The following is a 20447-nucleotide window of genomic DNA, read 5'->3' as shown; positions in this document are numbered from 1 at the left end:
TTGAAGCCAATATTTTAAATTTTTGAAGAGATATTTGAGTCGAAAATCAATTTTTACCAACTTTTATACATGTTTTTTCAGGTTTTTATTTTTTGTAAAAAAACTGTCAATTCGATTTTTCTCAAAATTTGTTCTAATGTTGAAAACAATATTTCTTATAAGAAAAAATTAGTTAGAACCTATTATCTCAAAGTTTTTAAAAGATATTTGAGTCGAAAATCATTTTTTACGAACTTTTGTTAATTTTTTTTTCGGTTTTTAATTTTTTGTACAAAAACTGTCAAATCGATTTTTTCAAACTTTAACTGAATGTTGACAACAAAATGTTTTGAAAGATAAAAGTAAATTAAAGCCAATATCTCAAAGTTTTGAAAAGATATTTGAGTTGAAATCAATTTTTACCAACTTTTCTACATTTTTTTAGGTTTTTATTTTTTGTAAAAAAAACTGTCAATTAGATTTTTCTCAAAATTTTATCAGATGTCAAAAACATTATTCTTCGTTGCACAAAATTTTTTTGGAAATAAAATCATATTTCAGTCGTAAAATTTTGGGGGTGACAAATTTTTTTTCAGTTTTATTGATTTATAAAAAAACCGTTATATTGATTTTTTTCAAAAAATATACCTGTTTGGTATCAGGTTACAATATATTATATAAAATTTAATTCAAGTCTCTAGGGTTTTTACTTCGTAAGATATTTAAGTTTAACCAAAATTTTCACCTTTTTTTCAAACTGCTATGGTAAAAAAAACACCTACGCAATTTTCTTGAGAGCCCTTTCTGCATCTTGCAATTTTTTATAACAAAATTTATTTGAAGTCGATATCTCTTCTGGTTCTTGAGCTATGGACGACGAAAAAAACGTCGCGAACGTACGGACGTACAAACGTACGTACACACGCACGCACAGACAACTTCCTAAAAATATTTTATTTCGACTCTAGGGACCTTGAAACGTCGAGAAATGTCAAAATTTTCAATTTGACAAATCGGACCCATTACAATAACTTCCTATGGGAAGTTAATAACCGACTTTTTTTGCCTGCTATTGAAGAATACGACTTGGAGAATACATACATACATATGTGGTTTCAAAGAGACGGTGCCACATACCACACAACTCGAGCGAATATGGCTTTATTACAAGACAAGTCCTGCAAACGTAATTTCTCGTCGTCGTGGCGATATCAACTGGCTACCAAGACCATGCAATTTGACCCCACTGGACTTTTGTTTGTGGAGCTACGCGTTTTTATGCAGATAAACCTTCTACTCTTGAGCACTTAAAAACCAACATTGGGTAGCATACCGCCCAATATGTGCTAAAAAGTGGTCGAAAATTACCTCAAAATAATTCCCTTAAATGCTAAGTGCTTTTATAAGAGTTGCTTGCTTTTAATTGATTGATAATAAAAATGGTTTCATTCAAGAATTTGCCCAAACCTAAAATAATTTGAAATGTGTATTTTTAACTTCAGATAGGAAGTTATTGTAAAAGGTCCGATTTGTCAAATTTTGGTTAACCCTAAATATCTCACGAACCGATAACGGTAGAGACTTAAATTAAATTTTATATTATATGTTATAACGTTATACCAAGCCAGTATATTTTTGGAAAAAAATCCGATTAACGGTTTTTTTATAAATACAAATTAAAAACAGAAAACAAGTTTGTCACTTGAAAATTTAACGAATACAACATGATTTCATCTCCAAACCAATTTTGTGCAACGAAAAATAACGTTTTTAACATTTGGTAGAATTGTATGATAGTTTCTTTACAGAAATAAAAACTAAAAAGAAAATTTAACAAAAGTTGGTAAAAATTGAATTCCGACTCAAATATCTTTTCCAAAATTTTGATATATTGGCTTAAAACTACTTTTATCTTCTAAAAAATATTGTTGTCAACATTCAGTACAATTTTGAGACAAATCATTTTTTTTTACAAAGAAAAAAATCTAAAAAAAAACAATACTAAAATTTTGTGAACATTTATTTTCGACTCAAATAGCTTTTCAAACAAGAAAAAATATTGGCGAGAATTTCTAATGTTGTGATTAAGATCTATAGTTTCGCATTTCTGGAAATGGATGTCGAAGAAAGTAAGTAAAACAAAACTATTTAATAGAAAATCAAAAAAAAATTAAACAACTAACAACGCTTAATAATATTTTAGACAAACAAGAAGGAAAATATAAAACGCTAACGACCGGAAAACTTATTGCAGTCAGACAAAGAACTTTGTAGTCGAAATTGCCAAAAAGAAGAGCTATACCAGCAAGTTTACGTACAATTTATTTGATATGATTTACTTGTTTAGCTTTTGAATTCACACACACAAAAATCAAATATAACATTTGGCTGTGATAATAACTACTTAAGCACAGCATATCCTATGTTTATGTTTAAACCACAGGTTTAGCTCTAAACCTAGGTTTAAAATTATTTATAAATAGCTTAAATTCTGGACTTGCTTATTAACAATTTAGCAAGAGTTTAGCAAACATCTATGAATATGCCCCATTGGCTTCAAACTTTTTTTATTTCACAGAAAATATTGCTTTCGATATTCAGTAGTTTTTTTTTAATAAAAACCCAACAGTCCCTTTTTTCATAAAAAAATAAAATCTACAAAAAACAGTACGCAAATTTGGTAAAAATTGATGTTCGGTTCTTGATATCTCTCAAATTAATTGCATTCATCCAATTTGTAAAAATTTAAGGAATGCTTCTAAAATTGTTAAAAATCTGTTTTCGCCTAAAAGTACATTTAACAAAACTAGATTTTTAAACTAAACTATTCCTTGATATGAAAAATATTGTTGGTAATTTTAAATTTTTTAAGAATAATTCAATTTTTTTAACCCAACACGAAAGCCTACAAACTTTTAAGCAAAAAGACGGGATGGGAAGTTATCAGTGTGGGTCGCATCCCAGCCTTTTTATAATTACAATTACATGTAAATGTAATGGATAAAAGGTCAATCACTAATAACTGGTTATTGAAATGAAAGTTGACAACTTTTTTTTAGATAATCGGTGTACATTTGTTCTCAGATAATTTTGTAGAAAAAAAAACAAACTTTTCGATAGTTATGAAGCAAAATGGAAATGTTAAATGTTGGACATTATGTTGTAATTTGTTTTATTTTTTAATATAAAATATTTTTTCCGATATACCTCAACAAATAAAAATATGATTGTATTAAATTTGTTGGCTAAATCCAATACACCCCAATATTCGCTATAGTTTATCTCCAAATCTAATATCTTCACGGAAGAAGTAGTATTATATACCTTTCTTTAGTAGAATGACATAATCTAAAATTTATACAAAATTTTGCAAAGAAAAACTAAAATTTTCGAATAATCCCTCTTGTCCCCTATAAAACTTGTTGCTCCGTTTCATAATAGGAGAAATTGTTGTTGTGTGCTTTGTTGGTATTTATCCCTAAGTAAGGTAATTTTTTTTTAATCTTTTTATGATATCTTGATTATAATGGCGTTTGCAATTAAAAGAATTAATCCTAAACTAAAAATAAGTATACTAAACACAAAAAAGAAAAGAATAACAAAAAAAACTCATTATTTCCAAAACCACGCAAACAACTTCTGGTTGGAAATTATACGCTTGTGTGGTTGCGGAAGGAAAAAAAATAAGCAGCCTATGGATTAGAATAATGTGACCTTAAATGAATCTAATAACCCCATCGGAGCCCAACACCACATACTGATTAAAAAACATCAACATTTGGTTGGATGCTTAGACTCTTGTGATTCAGGTCAATGACTCACAAATACGCCTCAATTCCCACACACAACTAGTTTCTTCTTCTCCTAAGATAGTTTTTTGTTTAGGATGTGAAGATGAAGAAAGTAGCAAAATGCATCCAAGCTGTATCTTTATCTACTCGCAAGTTGCTAGCTTTCTCCTTTGCTGATCATGGGGAACCAGACATACTTTTCTATAATCATGATCATGACGTCGGTGGCGGCAAAAATAGATGCAATTAATTGCAAGAAAAATAAAACAAGGGCAAAATAGATTTGAAACTCGTTGAACAAGTTTTGAATTTTCAGTTTATTCGAGATAAATTAACAAAAACAAAAAGAAAAACTAAGCAAAATAGTTGCCAAGCCAATGGAAATTGAATTTTACAAAAAATAATTCTAAAGAGTTGAGATTAAAATTTGGCTTTTTCCGTCAAATCAGTTTAGTGTTCATGAGGAAATTGAGTCGCTTCTTTTGACGGGATGTCATTTTGAAAAATTGTCTTTGAAAATAATCAATTTCCTCGTGATTGTGTAAACGTGGCCAAAGCGTCGTTTTACAAAAATGCCTTCAAAACACAAAGAATTTAAAAATGTTGATTAAAATCTCATTGTATCTGTTTAAAGTTAAAAAGATATCACCTGGTAAATCTTGCAGCTTCATATGCTGTTGGTTGATGATTTGACATTTGAGTAAGTTCTCGTTGAAATTGCTTTTCATACTTTATACAATTGTCACGATATCTTAAGGCACATCTCTTCTTACTAAATTTCGAAAATGGAAATGGTGTTTTTACTTTTTTGTTCTACATAATAAAAAAAATTGATATTTTTGTTTTACTAAGAATCTTTAAATTCCGAATAGCTGGGATGTGCGCTTAAGTCGGCATCATCGTTGTATACTTTCTTCCTTTGTAAAATTTTTGTAATAATGTTGATGTTATCGTCGGACTCTTGATGGTTTAAAGTGTCAATAGCTGATTCCATTTTTAGATAAATTTAAGACTTGATAAAAAATGTTTATATGTATAGTTATTCATATATATGTATTTATTGTACATTTTGACAAGTTTTTAAACTATGAATTGCTTATTTTATTTTGTAACTACATTGAAACACAGTTGTAAGTAGACCTGTGTTTTAAATGGTTACGTTCAATTTCTTGATATTTGAATTTTGTAGTTATCAATACAATTAATTTGGACTTGTACTGAAAATTAAAAGTTACCCCTTTTAATTTATTTTAAATTCCTTTTTTACTTCAATTTTCTTTTCAAGTACAAAAGGAATACAAATAATCATATGAAATAACTCCCCGTTTTGGGGATTTAATTCATAATTTTTTATGAGGGGAGTTATTTCATGATGAAAAAAGTCCCCAAAATGATCAAATATATTCTCGAATTTGGGAAGTCAATACATTTTTAGGAGTTGGTCACTATAACAAGGTGGAACAAAGCCAGTTTCGTTATATTTCTTAACTTAATTTTAAGTGTTGTAGGTTTTTTGCGAATTCATTTCATTTTCGTATTTGGGGAGTTATACTTATACAAGGGGAATAATTTCATAATGCAATAAGGCTGAAATTTAGGAAGTTTATAATTAGTATAATTTTTGTTTTCAAGGTCTTAAGAAGTTTTTAAATTTCTTTTTAAACAATCATAGGACTCTGAAAGAGTTTTGTAAACCTTCAATGTGCAAGCATTGGAAAAAGGGAGGTCTTACAAAAAAGGTGTTGGTATACATTAGTTTAAGTTTTGAGCATGATAAGGCATTTCACATTCGTGTAGAACGGCTAATGAACGAATCTCTGTGTTTAACAGTACAACCTAAGCTGGAGTAGACATATCTAAAACCGGTATTATAACAGTTAAAGTGTTTTTAAGGAGAGAAATACAATTGGCTACTTATAACAAGAGCATATAGTCTTTAAAATAAAAAGACAAAAAGTAAGACAAGGAACCTTACGGTGGACGATGTTCAAGTGACGTTATTAAGTTAATGATGTTATTATCACCAATCATTTTAAAAGCTTTTTTTTTTAATACTGTAAAAGAGACTTAAGAAGTTTGAGAGATAAAAGTTATACTTACTTTTTTCAAATGTAAAGGTATTATAAATAGTAGCTCAATAAGAAGGAAGAACGCATTTATTGCATTTTCTCAGAGAACCCAAACATTTTGAGGCTTTTTTGGTGACATTTCGTATATGATCGTTCCACAAGAGATGATTGGGGATGCACATACTGAGAAAAAAGAATTGTTTTTGAAGAATTTAACTTTACACAGTTTCTTATTATCCATTGTACAATAGTATGTAGCTCAAAATTTAATGAACTAATCATATTTTGTTTCACATTCAAAGAACAGAAATGTGATTTTGGAATAGAATATGAAATGCTAACAGTAACTATCGCCAGCGAAGCAATCAATTGGATTTAAAGTAGCAGACAGAAAATAATTTTAAGAGGATAAGATCTGGAAACATAATGGATCCCTGTGGCACTCCAATATTTTTATTGTGAGATTTAAATCCACTCCTTAAGATTGTTTTTGAGCTTAGAAAGAAGCAAAGGGGGGATTTATTAACAAATGTACATTTGTAACAGAGCATTTTATAGTAAATTTTCTAGTGTGACACTGAGAACGGTTCACTTGGGCGTATGTGGAATATAATTTAAATTTGATTCATCAAAAAAGAGGCTGAGATGTGACCCACACTGATAACTTCCCATCCCGTCTATCGATTTGTTTTGCTTAAAAGTTTGTAGGTTTCCGTGTTGGGTTAAAAAAGTTGTCAGTTGAATTATTCTTAAACATTTTAAAATTAACTTCAATATTTTTCATATAAAGAAATAGTTTAGTTTGAAAATATTTAGTCAAAAACAAGTTTTTACCAATTTTAACAAATTGGATGAATGAAATTAATTTGAGAGATATCAAAAACTGGACATCAATTTTTACCAAATTTGCATACTATTTTTTGGAATTATTTTTTTTATGAAAAAAAAACGGACTGTTGGGTTTTTATAAAAAAAAAACTACTAAATAATATTTTTTGTAAAATAGATTTGATTTTTCTCAAAATTTAACTGAACGTTTCAAAGTTTTGAAAAGAAAATCAATTTTTTTCAACTTTTGTTAATTTTGTTTAGGTTTTTATTTTTTTTAAAGAAAAACTGTCAATTCGATTTTTCTTAAAGCTTTTCCGAATGTTGAAAACAATATTTCTTATAAATGAAAATTAGTTGGAAGCCATAATCTCAAAGTTTTCAAAAGATATTTGAGTCAACCATCCAGTTTTAACAATTTTTGTTAGATTTTATTTAGGTTTTTAGTTTTTTGTAAAAAAAACTGTCAATTAGATTTTTCTTAAAATTGTACTGAATGTTGACAACAATAGTTTTTAAAAGATTAAAGTAGTTTAAAGCCAATATATCAAAGTTTTGAAAAGGTATTTGAGTTTAATTTTTGCCAACTTTGAGTAATGTTTTTTTGTTTTTTAGTTTTTTTGAAAAAAACTGTCAATTAATTTTTTTTTTAATTTGTTTTTGATTTATTAAAAAAAAACCGTTAGTTAAATTTTCTCCCAAAAATATAGTAGTTTGGTATCACGTTACAATATATAATATAAAATGTAATTCAAGTCTTTAGCGCCATTTGTTCGTGAGATATTTAATGTTAACCAAAAAGTTCATTTTTTTTAAACTGCTAAAAACCACCCACGCAATTTGTTTGAGAGCCCTTTCTCCATTATTATCTGTATACAAAAATCATTTGAAGTCGATATTTGTTCTGGTTCTTAAACTATGGACGACGAAAAAAAAGTCGCGAAAGTACGGACACACGCACGCACATACATCTTTCTAAATACTTTTATTTCGACTCCAGGGTCCCTAAAACGTCGATAAATGTCAAAATTTTTAATTAGACCAATCGGGCCCCCATTACAATGACTTCCTATCGAAAGTTAATAATTTGAATAAAACAATAATTAAATAGTAAAGCTTAAAGAAAATTTCATAATAATTTTGAAAACAGTCAATTAATTTTTAAATGCTTTAAAAGGATTTATTCAAGAGTTTTGAATGAACGCATACATACTTAAGTGAAAAAAATATGTAAAAATAAGGAATACCTTTTGAAGACATTGAAATTTGAACCTTGAGTCAAAGAATATATAACCAGAAGTCCAGGTGTCCGCATATTTAATAAACGGCAAAACAACGTCTATTTACCACTAGTTGTTCAAATAAAAAATTATAAGTCCCTATTCTATTTTTTTTTTCGAAAATGATCGATTTCATTTCTTTCACATTCACCCATAAATATTAATAATGTTCAAATAAAATGAATACATTTGTATGCAACTTCTCCATTACTTTGCCGTTTAAAAGCATTCAGCAGCAAGGTTCACTTGTGGCAATCTTGCAGTCTTATGTTTTTGTGCACCATTCCACCACGCCGCGCTGTGGTGTCAATGACTTTGATTTTAAAAACTATACGTATTATATCGTTTTGCAAAAAATAAGGCTTAGAATAGAGACCTTTTGACCTTCATATTCTCCAATACCTCCAACAAGCTTATTGTGTTTATTCTTTAAATTCAAAATTGATTTTTTAAATTAGCAAATACATAAATATAAATAGAAAAAAACCAGTTTACTTCTTAAAATCTAAATTCGAAAATCTTTTGTTTATATTTCGGTTTATCTCTCCATTTAAAGATTTGGAAAAAAACTTAAAAAATTAACACATTGAATTATCAGGAACCAGTTTTGGCAATTTGAGGGATATCCACTCATGATGAACTTCAAAATTATCGTTTTGTTGCTTTCCGTTTCGAGCAAGCAATTCCGCATTACATTTTTATTTTTGCTGTGTCAATCAAATATTTTGCATAGCTAAGGTGAGTAAAGCTTTGTTTAAATAATATAAACTTGTATATGGCGCATACAGTGGAACAAATAAACAAATAATTCTTATTTAAAATTATTAAAAAAATTCTTATTTATTTGAGTGCTAAATTTGTGGTTCTACCTCTGTAACCATAAATCGAAAATCACAACCTTCAAATTCTCAAATTTTGAATATACTCATACATCCAGGCAACTCCAATTTAAGCTTGATTGCTTTCAGGCTATATTGGATGGTTTAGTTTCAATTTTAAACCGATTGTTCCCCATTGTATTGAGAGATGTCGCGTCGGCGATATTAACGCGTGAATTGAATTCAAAATCATCAAGGCACATGGAGGAAGACTTACAACCGTCTGAATTAAAAAGCTAATGTTCCAATGAAATCGAAACAGAAATAATAAAAATACAAAACACACGTAATACTGAGTTCATTCGGCTTTAAACAATAAGCTACGACGAATCACATAGTGTAGTGAATGACGCTGAATTCGACGACTCTGACGACGACGACGGACGGGACGTTCCAATGCCAATGTCACAATAAAAAGTTTAAGCACATTGCTACTGAAAATTGCGATCAATATATTTTGCATCTTAAAAAGTAAAACTGATGGCATAGGTTAGGTAGGTAGGTAGGTTAGGTGCATAAGTCGCTCTACAATGTTAAAACTAGGTGACTGGGGTACACAAGATGTAAACTAAGCATAAATCCACTGTTATCTAATCTAATAGAGAAGTTGTTTGAATTTGATTAGTGATACGATGTGAGCTGAGAGGCTTATATGGATTCCATCAGAACACCAGTCCATATAAGATTCTAGTCCTATATAATGTATGTTTTTTTGTCTCAGAAGTAACGATTATCTTACCTATAGTCTTCTATACCTATTGACTCTGTAGGTAGTCAGTTAGTTATACGACATTATGTTGTTTAGCTATTGAAAATTGAAATTTAAATTCTGATGGCAGGTTAGTTGGAGCTAAGCAATATGACTTTCGGGTTCTAATTTATATATGTACAAATTTATTCTCGCGGATTTCGTTTTTGAATGGCCTTTGCAATATGCTAATGGATTAAGTTCTAGACTTATTCAGCCTCAGAAAAGTTATCTAATCTTATACATAGATTGAGTGACATAACTTTCAATTTTTCGAATAGGAAACGACAGCACTAATCAAAACGAATAAAATAATTTTGAGTAATGTTTCAAAATCGAGACTTAAGAATTAATAGATTGTAAGATCTATAACAATAGGTAAATATAATTAAAAAAAGTTTTAAATATGCCGACATTTGTTGAGATTTTTGAAAGCATTTTTCAGTTGAAAATGGGTATGTTGGTTGCTGGTTGCATTAACATTCTTTACTTTTACTTCTGCAATGATTTTTGAAAATATTAATGGTCTAAGGCTTTTGTTTTGGGATTTCAAGTAAAATATATGTTACTTTCCTCGAAATCAGCACCATAAGGAATTTAAATATGACAAGTTACAAGTTTTACAAACCATCCTTACTCACTAAAAAATGTCATAAAGATTACCAAAAAAACTGTCGAAATGTAAATTCGTCGATTTTTTAGAACTTGGTAGACCTATAGATTTTCGAGCCATACTCTCACCCCAAATGACTTTCTTCTTTTAGTTTAAGAAATCCATAATTAACAGCATCTACTATGTAATTTTTGTTTTGTTTAAAAGGTTTTCCAATACTTGGACAGCTGTCACGTAAAAAGCTGGCATCTTTTGATATTTATCAAGTAATAGTTACGATATTTAGCCAATTTACATTTCTTAGATCTAGACTCAGAATTCCTAGAAAAATAAACTGTCCCATTGTTAAAAATGGAACGATACACGCTTTAACAAGAAATGGTGAACATTTTTTGCAGTATCAGTTCGTTTTCCAAAATTTTGCAAGAAAAGCTTCTAAGATTGATCACAATTGATAGCCAAGGTGTTATGATTAAACTTTCAACCTATTAAAACGAAACCTCTTAATAGAAGTTCATTTAATGTCAATACAATTTGTGTGCTTTAATTAAAACAGCATAAATACCAAAAAACAACAATTTCTTACTAATTTTGTATTCACTAGATTGTTTATCAGTTTTCTAAAGAACTTTTTCACTCTTTGGCCAATCTTTAGATTCTTGATAATTTCGTTCCGTCGTCGTCACCGCCGCGCAGTCTGGTCAAAAGTCAAATTCGATAACTATTTCCGAAAAAAATTAATGTGTTTCGTAGAATAATTGTTTGTACTATGTTCACCCAGATTAAAAAATACGTTTTTCGGAAATCAATGAAGTTGTGATAATAGCTGATCTTTATAATATAACTACAGGGCGTTCCTTTTTTGACTTATAAAAGGTTTTTAAATAATGTTCGTCCTTTTTCTATATTTGGGTCTAGGTTTGTTAAATCGTAACTGATTCCAGATTTGTCCAAATTGTATTTAAACAAAAATTTACTTTTTTCAATTTGATAATAATGGTTTCTCTCATTTCAGTATCAGCTACTTTTAATGTACATAAAAGGTAGTTTTTGACTTCTATATAGTTAAAGAAACTTAGAAAAAAGCCACAGTTAAAAATGTATTGAATAATGGACTCAGAAAATCACCTTATTCGTTCTTAGACTTAAGATTACCTACTTCATAAAACTACCATTGTGGGACAGACACCCTACATTGGTTTTGTTATCTTGTTTTTCCAAACAAATGTTTTATTCGATTACAATACGTTATCACTTATTCAAAGTCTAGTCATATTTAGGTAATACGCATAAGTACTCAAAATATAAAAGTTTAGACATTATCCACACATTTCTGTAAGAGTGTTGAACTTTTACAGTTCTTGACACAAGAATTTAACTTTCTAAGACATTGTTACTTTATTCTTTTTGTATACAACAAAAGAAAGGCGAATGCAAACTATTAAGGCAACCGTCAGTTAAAAAGGCCTCTAATATCATAGTAGAACAGCCCGATATTTTTACAGGTGTCACTTTTGAAATTATTTTGGCAAGTAGACTAATTTTCGCGGGTACTACCTCTTGCGAGGAATTGACAAATCCTTCAAGAGTAATTCTTGTCATGAAAAAGTGCTTTCTCAAACTAGCCGTTCGGATTCGGCCTACAATTTTAGGACCCTTCCATTCCTAACAACAGTACTCGCACGCAGGAATGGTTGAGAGTTGTAAGTTACTAGGCCCTGGTTCACAACGGACTGTTGCGCCACCCCATTTCATTTTTTCAGACTCTTTTTCACCCAAACAAGAAAGGTAAATAGCCGGCTATTTGTACAATTGTCACTTTTGAAGTTGTCGTCTTTTTAAATTTTGCAAATAAACTATTTTAGGACTTTCCAATTGCAGGCCTTTCTTTGAATATCTCGCTATTTGCTGTCGGTTTTTGATATTTGGCAAGAAGACTTTTTTGATGAAAACAAGAAAGGAGAATCCAAACAATTATTAAGAACTTTCCAATATAGGTCTTTGAGCACAGCCCACTATTTATATACAGGTTTCAGTTTATAAACTGTCGGCTTCTTACATTTGTAAGTAGACTTTTTTTAATGTGAACAAGAAAGGCAACGCAAAAAATTGAAAACTATCAAATAAGATGTCTTACTTTAAATAGTCCGATATTTTTACAAGTGTCACTTTTGACATTTGGCAAGTAAATTTGTTTTGATCCAAACAAGAAAAGCAAAACTCAAAAAATTGAGAACTTACCAAATACAGGTCTAAGTTTGAATATTTCACTATTTGTACAATTCCCTATTAAATCAGTCTGTCGGATTTGACATTTGGCAAAAAGACTTTTTTTGATGCGAACAAACAAAGGCGAAGGCAAAAATTGAGAACTTTTTAATGAGAGGTCTTACTTTGAATAGCCCGATATATTTACAAGGTTTCACTTTTGCAGCTATCGGGTTTTGACATTTGGAAAGAAGACTTTTTTGATGCAAATAAGAAACGCTAGTGCAAAAAATTGAGAACTTTCCAGTTAGAAGTCTCATTTTGAATAACTCGCTATTGGTACAAGTATCACAATTGAAACTGCCAGCTTTTGATATTCGACAAGTTATATCGAAACAATAGCAGTTTTTTGAAAAAAGTTTAATTAAAGTGTTATTTTCCAATGAGGCTATCACCATTGCCTGCCAAGATCTTGTGGTTTTGTGGTCTACGCCAATCTTCTACAATCGTTTAAGGCTGAAACACAAACTCGCTTCAGCTTCCGATTCGTCTGCGTTACGTTAGGCCTGCTTCGATTTTGCTTTGGATGACACTACCCATATGACGTTTCTTAAATGACAGTTCTGTCATTAGCAGCTGTTATTTTTTCTCAAAATAAAAAAATATGAGTTTTGAAATCGAAACAAAGCAAATGTTCAGCAAATTATACTAGAGCTTCCGATTGGAGTCACATTACGTAACATTAAGTTATTTCCTTTCGATTGTCAAATAAAACGTGAGGACGTAAACGTCAGGCGAAGCTGAAGCGTGATTGTGTTTCAACCATTAAGTTCAAAAAATTAATTGGTGAAGTTTATGGCCAAAAATACTCCATTACCAAGATCGGAATCTCAGACTGACATTTCGGTTTGCCTACAAGCTAAGGACACATTAAATGTGAGAAAGTGTGCGTGAAATGATGCAAAAACCAAACACATTCTCACATTTAGTGTTCCGGCTCATCAAAATGCTTCATTATAGTCTGCAGGCACATCTAAATGCTTTATTTAGAATGTTTTGTGGCCTCGTTCAAAAACTAAACAATCCTAACCAACAGAATCTGAAGTGCTGACATGGTTTTAAATTGAAAGATTTGTTTAGCTTTTTAATTTCAATCTTAATAAATGTTGTTAATGGATATGAAATAAGATTGACCAAATACATATTTAATCATTTATTAGTGCTGGTTTCCATTGCCAACTTTAGCTAGTTTAGATTCCTCAATTAAATTAGTATTTTCATCATTTAAACAGTTCGATAATTGCACGATTAAATTTTTGTTTGTTGCAGGAATATTTCTGAAAATTTCTTTTTGAGGGACTATGTTAGAGTTAGAATTTTGTTTGTAGTTAGTTAGATTTTGGAATACAAATTTGAGGGAACCATGTTTTAAAAATAAGTTGCTTTGTGTAAAGCATTTTTAAGGACAAAAATAGGCAATATGGTTAAACACAATACCAACTAAATGAGTGCAATAAATACCTTAAATATTATTATATTAAAAACCTTAAATATTATTGGCTTTCTCAAAAATATTTTTCTAAGCTAACCTCTGCTTTATATCTAAAACTATTGTTTATTTACACTTTCTTCTATGTTCTGCATTTTATAAAAAGTAATCTACAATAGAATTTATTATATTAAGAAAAACAAAAACATATACATAAATTTCATTAATTTGTTTTCATTATTAGCAGCATTTTTATTAAACATACCCTTCAAACAATAATAAGTAAACTTGAACATTGGTAACTTAACATTTTTAAGGAATGAATGAAAATCGTATTTTGCGTCAAACTGTGGGAATTCACTAAAAGAAAGTTCTGTACGTCAACAATAAACATTCATGTCGATTACACGATCTATTGAATCAACTGTGCATAAATTCAGAACGATTTTTTGACGTTTTCGTTTTGTAATAAACGTCAAAATTTGCAATTTATTTGCTATGCATTTATTCAACAAGTTAGTTATAATCGTTCTGATTATTTTTTTTTAATATTGGTGTTCCTTTTAAGCATAATTTTTGTTGATAGCAAATACATGTATGCTTCCATCAATCAAGATTGTTATGGATGAGATATTTTTCGATTATAACTCTTTTATTTTTTTAAATTTAATATTTATTATTCAAAATGGAATTGTAAAATAGTTGCAAGCTTAAATCATCAAAAACAAACTATAAATATACTTGGATTAATTAAATTGATACAGATTTTAATTACTTGCAAACAAATTTTGAATTCAATAAATTGCGCTCGCACCCTTAACTTGATGGTTCTTCGAACGCATTTTTGATACAATAATCCGAAGTTAGTTATGAAATTTAAACAATTTCGTAGTGATTGCTGTAAATGAGTGAATAAATTATATTTAACTGGTGTTGAACATGCTTTTTTCAAGAAAAAATGTACATTGGTTCGCTATCAACAAAATGACTGCAAAACTAAAGCTTAAAACTAAGTTTTTCATCGAAAAAAGTAAAAAGAAAAATCTGAAAACAAACTTATTAACCACCCCATTTTGTTTTTGCTTTGCAAAGTGCCGCTAGCCCACGGCATCGTTTTTTTTTTGTTTGGTTTCACATCTATTCATGGACTAATTGTCAAAATTACAAATACAACAATGTAAACAAACGGGTTTGGGAGAGTGAAACGTACGAAAGATTCCGATCTTGGTAAATGGAGTATTTTTGTTTATGGCTGAATCACAAACACGCTTCAGTTTCGGCTTCGTCTGCGTTACGGTGGGCCTGCTTAGAGGTTGCTTTGAATGACATTTCTATTATTTCATCCCTCCAAAGAGCAAATATTTTGTTTGTTGACATTTTTTACAGCTGTTGAGCTATCAGACAAGGCAAATGTTCAAATAATGGAACTAGAGCTTCCGGTTTGAGTCACATTACTTTCTTTTCGTTACGATTTTCAAACGAAACGTGAGGTCGAAGCTCCATTGTGATAGCATGCATTGAATTCCTATGGCTGAACTCGTAAACGTCAGGTGAAGCCAAAGCCAAAGCTGAAGCGTGTTTGTGATTCAGCCATTAAGAAGACAGATGCATCAAATCCGTCATGAACAATTTCATGAAAAGAATATGCTGATGCAAACATTTGGATGATACCATTTCACATAGACATAGTTTCCTCTCTACTACAGAAATATGTACATTCATTGATTTCTTATAAAAAGTACTCGTTTTTTAAATATCTAAGTAAAACTTTTTATTGGAAAACCCTGTATGAAGAATCATTACAGAAAATTGAATTGTGCAGTTCACTTAATATGTAGTCAATAAATAACTACAAGAGGTAATGACAATTTATCAAACTATATTTTTCTCGAAAATATTCTGAAAGCTACTAATAGTGATCCAAATAATTTTATCTTTGAAAATGTTTCACAACTGTAACCTTAGACTATTTACTTTAGTATAGTAAAACCGTAAAAACTACTAAATGTATAACTATAAAAAAACTAAAAATCAACGTTATATATAATTAATTAATGATTAAATCATTTTTTTTATATTTCCACTATTAAACTCGATTAAAGTTCATATTCAAATTGCTGTTAATAATGTTTACATTATAAATAAGAAGGTATATAGGAATAAAGTAAAAAGCAAAAACCTATTTTAGAATACAAACAAAAAACAATCAGAAGAGCTTTACTTTTAGTCATACAAAAATTAAAAACCTATAATAAAGAACAAACCTACATACAAACCTATCTAGGTAAATGCTAATGCCTCCAATAGGTTTATTGATGTTTTGTAATAATTAATACCTGTCATTAAAAGAGAATATTAACACCATCAAAGAAATTAAACTTGCTGCTAAAGTTATTTGTTTTGCGTCACATATCAAATTGTAAACAAGTTCAATACAAAAAATTGAACTTCGTTCAGATTTTGAAAAGACGAAAACAAATTCCCATACCTTAACCAAAATCGTTTGAATGTTGTTGCCTGTTTATGGCAAATCCACCAAAATTAAAACTTAATTTTAAACTCATAATAACCAAATCTAGAAAAATCTACATCTCAGACGATTAAAATAAAAAGAAACTCACAAAAAACGACCTTGAGTTTTTGGACACACATGAGAAGCATTGAATACATTCACTTAACTTCATAAGTTCAATTAACATTAAGAAAAAAAAAGATCGCCATTCAACTCGAAGCTGATCAAAAGATACAGAAAAGAAAATCACTATTCATCAAGATTTTTGAAAAATAAAACCTGTTAAGAGAGACTCTACTATAATTATATAATAAACAAACACTCCAACTGGCGATATGGCGCAACGACGACGATTACGACTATGACGACGAGACGACGGACGCAAAGAATATTCAACTCTCTGGACCTGAAGTTCGTGTTTGCCTTGAAAAGCTTGTCAATTTTGAGAGTTTATAAAAAAACTTGTTTTGTTTAAACGGACACACACAAAATTGTAAATAAAAAATTTAAAAATAAAAGCAGGTCAAAGGTAAATCGACTCGGTTGCAGTCTACAACTTGGCTACAGGTATGTTGACATTTTTTTAAAAAAAGTACAAAATACGAGTATTAAAATGTTTATGCATTCGACCGGTTAATACATAAACACGCACTTTAAGTTGACATTTTATTTTTCGCTTCCCTGTTTTCGTCCGCCTCTTTCTTATTTTATTTTGCTTCCTATTCAATACGTAATTACACGTAATTTGCATATTCAAAAATAAGATACAACAAAAACCCGGTTAAAAAAAGCAAAAGGAATGAAAACAACCGAAGACTGAAAAAACATAATTAAGTCTTAATTTCCTTTTTTGGGGATTAATCGCCTTACACTGCAATTATGGCGGTAGAAATAAAATGTCCGGTGACGGCGCGGCGGCAATAAATTGACAGAAGAAAGGTTACCCATAAATTTTTATATGTACGTCTCCATCCCGTCTGTGAGGCAAAAATTGTCTGTCCACCTGATTTAAATGTCAACAAGTGCAATAAAATCAGAGAAACACTTGACGCTAAAGTAGGTACCTCAAGTCTCAACACTAATGCAACTATCAAAGTACGAAAAGTGGCGGGCGTTGGTGCTCGGGGTGAAGGGGAACAACCATTAACATTTAAGGAAATAAATATTTACAAAAATTAACAATACTCACGTTAAATCTCGTCTACTGGTAACAGCAGCAATATAGAACCATCTCCAGCCGACCGTTGACAGGACGACAGCTACGAAAGCGACCAGCAATGCTGGCAGACCGTACTCCCAACCCATGTAGTACCAGAGAAGCACAACAGCAGCGATAATAAGACAAAAGCCAACCAACGCGAAAGCCGCACGAAAAAAGACTGCTGCTCGCGATCGCCTCCCAAGCTTTTCTCTTTCTTGCTTCGAAGACTGGTTTTTATGGCCTCCGCCGCCGGGTGGCGATGTGCTGCTACTCGGCGATGTTCCGTTTCCGTTTGTGGTTATGGAATGTGACGAATTTCCATTGAATTTACCGTTGTTGTTGTTGGTGGTGTAGCCGTTGGAATTGGAAGCAGCTTTTTCGATGTCAATTGAGACGTGTTCCACACAATAAGCTTCTCCGCCCAATTTTGACGACGGCGATGTGTGATTGGGATTACGTTGATTACTTCCAGGCTGCTGGCGATAAGAAGTGGAAGTGGTATTGTAAGTGGAATTGAAAAAACGATTACGATACTTATGATAGTGACGTTCAAATAAATGACGTCATAATATGAAATGTGGTGATCTGGTAGGCAAACTCGAACGAAATATGAAGTTTCGCATTAGCATACTTTTAGGCTTTAGTTTTTATTTTTGTTTTTTTAAGGCTCAAGAAGATACTTCTCTTTCTAACTTTTGTTTCTATTTTTAAATCGATTTTTTCTCAAGTAAATAATGAAATGCGTTTTGATTTTATTTGCTGCAGCACTTTCTTTAGGGAAAAATCAATAAGGAATGTTTTTCTTCAGGATATTCTACCAGGGGCTATGAATAAGTTATAGGATTCACTTTAACTGTATAAGGGATGTTAACAACAATTCTAATGTATGAAGTACTTTATGTCCGTTATTGTTTATAGATAAATGCCACAAAGGATTTGCTATGTTTACGTTAGATTGATTTTTGTCTTAAAACTCTTGTCGGCGGCGGCGGCGTTTTTGTTTATATTTTGAAGTGCAATAATAATGAGAGCGAACGATTGATGTTTTTAACTGAGTTGAAGCGGAAATGACATGACACCAATACTGGCTTGAATCACCTCATAAATGTCATAAGGAGTGGGTGGATTTTTAGATTTTGCGCAAAAACAAACTAGAAATTTTTGAAATAAAAAAGCGCCATCTTGTAGAGGAGATGTAAAAGATACCGGAAATGGCACTTTGTATGCAAAAATTAAAGGAAATATATACAATTTAAATTGAAGTTATTCAAATCCAATTGTGCAGACATCTTTCTAAGAATTCTGGATTTACATTCTAGGGACCTTAAAACTTCGATAAATGTCAACATTTTCAATTCGACATGTTCGACCGTTGACAGTAAGCTCCTATGTTAAGTTCAAAATGTTTTTCGGTGAGTAATCTTAAAATGCACTCTGTTTAACAACGTTTTGAATAATTTATATTATCCGGTCCGATGGAAAACAGCTGTGGCACATCGTCTCTCGAAAAAAGGAAAGGACAACTCCAATCCGGAAAATCTCCGGTCGATAAATCTTCTGCCGAGTATCAGTAAGGTATTCGAGAAGGTTATAAAAAGAGCTCTGTCCAAGTGGGCTGAAAACAACAAAATAATTCCGGATAATCAGTTCGGCTTTAAGGCGGGACAAAAGACAATGATGCAGGGGTGCTTGTCTGGTTTATTGTCAAAATTAGCAACTTAACATCTACCAAAATCTTTGATATTAAAAATGGTCTTTAACAGCGAGCAGTCAACTCGCCGATCTTATTTACACCAGTGATCTGATAGCAAGTCTGACTCATGCAATAGCGTACGCCAACGACCTAATTGCGTACAGAACGGCCCCAAAAATTGAGGTTATCAAGACACTTTTGCAGGGTGACTTCGACAGGATTCAGTAGTATTGCGATGACTGGAAGTTGAAAATCAACATTCTGAAATGCGAAACTATTCTGTTTAGTGCTCCCCTGTATGGAGACTTAAGGGATACGAGAAAGAACTGAAAAAATCTAGTAATCGTTGCATCAAATCGACAGCCACTGGCGAATAAAAGTGTAGTAAAGTTCCTTGGCATCTGTATTTTGAAAGACATATGAGTGCTGCTCTTGGCAGAGCTATAGGGCAGCCTTTGACCTGACAAAAATTCGCGCGAATTTTAAACATTGCCTCAAAAATTTAAACACGCATTCTGGATAACTTACTTCTCCTTAACAAACTTAAAGTTGACAAGTAAAGTTATCAATCATACAATTACACATTGCTATGCATGCACCTTTCTTATTGTTTGCAAACTATTTTTCTTGCTCAGAAAATAAAATATTGGGTAAACCCTTGGTGGGTAGTACCCGTGCCGTGTCATGATGGTTAGTGCGTTGGCTGTCATACAAGGGGTCTTGGGTTCAATCCCTTCCTGTGCCATCTTAATTCAAAAAATTAATTTTCGCAGGTACTGCCTCTTGCGAGGAATTGGCAAATTCTTCAAGAGTAATTCTTGTCATGAAAAAGAGCTTTCTCAAACTAGCCGTTCGTATTCGGCCTTAAATTGTAGGTCCCTTCCATTCCTGACAACAGTACTCGCACACATTAATGGTTGAGAGTTGTAAGTCACTAGGCCCTGGTTCACAACGGACTGTTGCGCCACCCCATTTGATTTTTGAAACTGATGTATTTGTTTTTTATTGAGTTTTAACCGTAACAAAAAAAATTTGGAATTTTTATTTTTTTTCGAGATTTTTTTTCTATCTCGAATTTTTATTTTTTTTCTAGATTTTTTTCTAGATAGAGTCTTTCGAGATTTTTGTTAATTCTGGATTTTTACGGATTCGGGATTT

At 31.0% G+C, this 20447-nt stretch overlaps 2 protein-coding genes across 3 annotated transcripts in view; both read right to left on the bottom strand.

The window, feature by feature from the left end:
* The window catches only part of LOC129943388 (long-chain fatty acid transport protein 4), a 70426-nt gene that overhangs the window by 4582 nt on the left and 45397 nt on the right, over nucleotides 1-20447 (bottom strand). Inside the window, exon 2 of one of the 2 annotated variants that reach the window (XM_056052796.1) lies at nucleotides 17585-18072. In XM_056052796.1, the coding sequence (XP_055908771.1) occupies nucleotides 17585-18072 (488 nt within the window). The remainder of the gene's footprint in view (nucleotides 1-17584; nucleotides 18073-20447) is intronic. The other variant, XM_056052797.1, reaches the window with a different exon arrangement.
* LOC129943390 (uncharacterized) lies at nucleotides 4049-4862 on the bottom strand. Its single transcript, XM_056052799.1, has 3 exons — nucleotides 4619-4862; nucleotides 4420-4542; nucleotides 4049-4346 (listed from the first exon to the last, which is right to left on the bottom strand). Exons 1-3 carry the CDS (start codon nucleotides 4762-4764, stop codon nucleotides 4211-4213), a joined length of 405 nt encoding a protein of 134 aa, XP_055908774.1. The 5' UTR covers nucleotides 4765-4862; the 3' UTR covers nucleotides 4049-4210.

Source organism: Eupeodes corollae, chromosome 1 (assembly GCF_945859685.1).
Source record: "Eupeodes corollae chromosome 1, idEupCoro1.1, whole genome shotgun sequence".
NCBI lineage: Eukaryota > Metazoa > Arthropoda > Insecta > Diptera > Syrphidae > Eupeodes > Eupeodes corollae.
The sequence above is the reverse complement of the archived record's forward strand: the minus strand, read 5'-3'. Positions and strand labels throughout refer to the sequence as shown.

Coding starts and splice junctions, on each gene's coding strand:
- LOC129943390 (XM_056052799.1), bottom strand. CDS start 4,764: ATGGAATCAGCTATTGACACTTTAAACCATCAAGAGTCCGACGATAAC. Junction 4,543..4,618: donor TCGGAATTTAAAGATTCTTA/GTAAAACAAAAA, acceptor TTCGAAATTTAG/TAAGAAGAGATGTGCCTTAA. Junction 4,347..4,419: donor GAAGCTGCAAGATTTACCAG/GTGATATCTTTT, acceptor TGTGTTTTGAAG/GCATTTTTGTAAAACGACGC.